We start from the raw sequence: 4569 nt of genomic DNA on the forward strand, positions 1-4569 counted from the left end.
AACTCTTGTTTTGGAAGCATCTTTCTCGAGCCCTCAAAATAGAAATGAGGCTCCCCCCATCACTTTCTTTGTCTCCACAAAACGGCAAAATTTTTTGTGTGTAATATTTAATTTCTACATTCAAAATATATAGATATTAATTAAGTGTCTAAATAACCATTTTAAAAACTGACTTAAATAATATATATATTGAAGTCAAGCTTGAAATTACGCATCTAAGTTTCAAGCTTCGGAAATGCAAAAGTATAATTGACATACAAAAGTAAGAATGTTATTAGGGTTTGAACTTCAATAAATAAATAAAGTCAGAAGGGTATGTCTAATATCTTCCAAAAAGTGTAGGAGAATGTGAAAGATAAAAAACAAGGTCCAAAAGGAATCCAAACTTTGAGTATCCTTATGAGAAAATCCAGAGTAAGAGAGAGACATTCATATCCACACACATGCCTCTCTTTGCTATGAATAATTTCTTTCCTTCACATAAATGTTCAATTAATTGAATTTTGTATATACTATATAGTCTTCTGCACGTTCATCTACTATAGATATATATCATCAGGCCTAATCAATATATACTAATTTCCTTCAAGAAAAACAATAATAAAATAGATATTTAGTGTTTATAATTTGTATAATATTGTACCAATAAGAAACTTATTGCTTTGTAAATTGTAAGCAATAGAAGTTTCATTATCGTCATGCATGGACTAGCGTGTAGCATATACTTCTTCATGTATTGGAAAAGCACAAGTTTTTCAGATTGGTTTGAATAACAATTATTCGGACCTTATTTTTAATGACTATTGAATTTTTAAAATAAATATCATTTTAACAACTAATAATTTGACAACTAACAATTTAAATAATTCAATTCTAGTCTAATTCCACAAGTTAAAAGACTAATCTATCGTTGATCGAAATTTCATATAAGAGTTTATTATTATTGATCAATAGATTGCAACATGTACAACATATAATTCGAACCCTTAACATTTGGTTATTTAAAAAATTTAGAGTAAAATGACAAATAAGTTTTTAAAAATTTATATTTCAAACCGATTAATCCCTTAAAAAAAAGTACCAATAAAATCATTCATCATAGTAGATATGGATACATTACCTCTACATTAGTCTCGCTATGATATGATATGATCAGAGTTTAAGGATTTAATTTGAATGCTATTTATCCACGGCTAATATCGTAAAAGATTTTATTGATATTTTTTTTTTAAAGACTAATATATTTAAAGAATAAATCTTCAGAAATTTATTTCTCACTTTACCTTAAAATTTATTTGGTCATACACATAAAAATAAGAGATTATTTTAGTTTACCCTTAAAAATTTGAGAACTATTTTGATATTACCTCTATAAGAATATTATGTTAAAATTTAAGATGAGAAAATTGGACACCCATCTCAAATAATTAAGAACAGGCAACCCTTGCCAAAGTGGGTGGCTGGCTGCATCAACTTGCAAGAAGTACCTTGTAATTATTTGTTTAACGTGCTTCTGATTAACATCACACTGTATTAATTCAGTACCACTGAATAATCACATGCTAGAGTTGACCCTATGAATTCCTTCACATATCCCACCTTCACAAATAATTTTCTTTTTCCCAATAAAATTAAAAGAAAAACTTAATTACATTATACTAATTAACGGCAGTTTGCTTTTTGTTAATCACTGAAGTGGCTAAACAAACTCAAACCAATAATGTTATATGAATCAAAAGAAAAATGTATAAAAATTAACAAAAAGAATGTTTTATTATTTAAACCTTTCAAAAATATGTGACAAATTAAAACACATACTAATTGGTGTGTAATAATATTATTCAAGAAACCATGTCATGTCCAAAAACACTTTGTCTCTTGAAGGAATCATGAATTACATTATTGGTAGAAGAAGATCCAAAAGTAGTGAAGTAGTGATGATGAGAGAGTTCATTTTCATTTGAGAGTTGAGGTGGTGGCATCATCATCATCATCACTGGTGGATCTTCTTCTACTTGCTGCTGCATCTGGATGCAGAGTATCTCTGCTTGAGCAACTGCTAGCTGCATTTGAAGCTCTGAGACTTGGTTTTGAAGGTATGATATGGCTCCGACACACCCGTACACCGGATCCCGGACCCTCGCATTCGCCTCGTACACTAGGCTGCTCACTGCATCTGCTCTTTGCTCCACCGGAAGTTCCTGTCACCATCATTGTGCAAAAGTTAAAAACATTCCAAAAACTTGTTCTTATTTTCTTGGTGAAAATTCAGTTGCAGTCAACTCCACGTGAAGATAATAGTTGAGAGCTGTTAAATAATTTGACTAAATTTTCATCTTACAGTTTTCAGTTATTAACTTTATGTGAAGTTGGTTGCACTTAAATTTCCACCTATTTTCTTTCTTCTGTTATATTTGTCACCGTCAATTTGTTTTTTTAAGTATTTTAGAAAGAAAAATGTAAAAAAATAATCAGAATTTATTGTTTTTTTGTCATCAATTAAACATTAATGATTAATTTACGACCAAAAGCAATAAATTTTGATTACTGTTTAGCATTCCTCTTTCTGGAATAAGGTATTGATCTCAATTGTATATTCTTGAAATTTTTAAAATGCTTTTATGATCATATATAACCATAAAACATAGTACCTGAATGTTAAGAATTTAAGCATACAAGGTTGTTTCTCTTTATACCCTTTCAAATAATCATCAAAGACAAAAAGGAAAGGAAATTAAAGAGCATGTATTATATATATATATATATATATATATATATATATATATATATATATATATATATATATATATATATATATATATATATATATATATAACAATATAAGGTAAGTACCTGCAACATTTTGCTAACGTTGCTAGCGCCAAAAACTTTGTGGACTATGGCAAACTTGTGGGGTTCATCAGCAGGGAAATAAGGAGCAAATGCACAATCTTTGGTGCACCTGCGTCTCAGAAGCTTGCATGAGGCACACGGTGAATTCCCACCCATTTTTCTATTTTGAAGGTCAAAATAAAAGGAATCTTTTTTGGTAGCTCTAATGCCTCAAGTGCTAAACAAAGCTCATTAAGAAACTGATGAAGGACATGTTTATGGAAGGCTTTGATGGGACTGTGTAAGTGTTTGTGTGTGGTATTTATAGCTGCTACCTGTTTTTTGAATTAGTTTTTGCCACCTCTGGGCGTAAGAGTGTTCGCAGTTCGGTTTGGTTCGATTCGATTAAAATTTTTTTATTAGAATTAAAAATCGAACCGCAGAAATAATTGTAAAATATATTTTTTATTTTTGCGATTATCAATTTTTTTTATTTGGTTAGTCGATTTTGTTTGAATTGGATCAATTTTAAATATTTTTATGTGTTCTGAAACATTTTCAACTACTAAATAGGTTTTTCTTTTAATTGTTAGATGATTAGTATTTTTTTATATTTTGTTGTATTTAAGTCAATAGCAATTATTTTTTTTTCACTAAAAGTATAAACCACCTTAATATTTAGATAAAAATTACTTTTAATATTACTTTGCCATACTACTATACCAAATTACATGACTCATCTTTATGTTTTAGAGAATAGTTTTAGAGAAATTCTAGATGACAAAACATGTTTTCTTTGATTTTGCTTTATATTTAAATCAACATTAACTAATTTTTTATACTAAAAGTGTTGGTCTTTTGAATTGTGATTATTGTTGCATTTTTCATTGCACTGTAAATTTTGTGCAATTTCATCAAATTTAAAATCTTTCTTGTTACTTATTTAAAGAAATTCTTAGGTCATGTGTTTTTACGTTGTTTTCATAATGTAAAATTAGTTTATTACCATTCACTTGCAACAACAAGACACTATATGGTTCAATTATTATTCAGTTAAATTAAGCTTCCTCTAATATCTATCCTTTGAAGATTATTCATTCTAAATTAGAAGAGAAAAATAAACGATAATATTAAGAAGACAATAATTTAAAGTTATCTTATTTAATTTAATATCTATAATTTTATGCATATAACATCTATTACGTATTTATTACCATACTAATTGATAAATACAAACTAAAGTAATTTTAATTGATTTTTGTTCTCTTTCAAATATTAAAAAAGAAAATAAATTACTAATGTCTTAGTGGTGGACATTCGAATTGAATAGGAAACAAAACTAAAAATAATGGTTATAAATTGTAATAATTAATTAATGAATTAATTAACTAACTAACGTACCCACCACCAAATGAAGACAGTGAGTGTTATGGGCAAGTTGGCAAGTATGGCTTACACGTTGTTTGACTAAGTATGGTGTTGCTACTACCATTAAAGGATACAGGAGACTCAACATACATGAATGTGCGTTACACACTAACATAAAAACATTCACGTGACTGCACTCATCAAAATTTCTTTCAACTCTCTAATCAACCAACCTTATCACTACTACCATAATAATAGTATTTATATTATATAGACCCCTATTATTTGTGTGTTATATACATAGCTAATTAACTAGTTTGACTCAATTCATTACTAGCTTAACATATATGATCTTCCTCAATCAAAAAG

At 28.2% G+C, this 4569-nt stretch overlaps 1 protein-coding gene across 1 annotated transcript; it reads right to left on the reverse strand.

Moving 5' to 3' along the window:
* Window positions 1-1754: 1754 nt before the first annotated feature.
* Window positions 1755-3132, reverse strand: LOC112702338 (LOB domain-containing protein 12-like). Its single transcript, XM_025753333.2, has 2 exons — window positions 2854-3132; window positions 1755-2201 (listed from the first exon to the last, which is right to left on the reverse strand). Exons 1-2 carry the CDS (start codon window positions 3007-3009, stop codon window positions 1842-1844), a joined length of 516 nt encoding a protein of 171 aa, XP_025609118.1. The 5' UTR covers window positions 3010-3132; the 3' UTR covers window positions 1755-1841.
* Window positions 3133-4569: the final 1437 nt, after the last annotated feature.

Source organism: Arachis hypogaea, chromosome 7, assembly GCF_003086295.3.
Source record: "Arachis hypogaea cultivar Tifrunner chromosome 7, arahy.Tifrunner.gnm2.J5K5, whole genome shotgun sequence".
Lineage (NCBI taxonomy): Eukaryota > Viridiplantae > Streptophyta > Magnoliopsida > Fabales > Fabaceae > Arachis > Arachis hypogaea.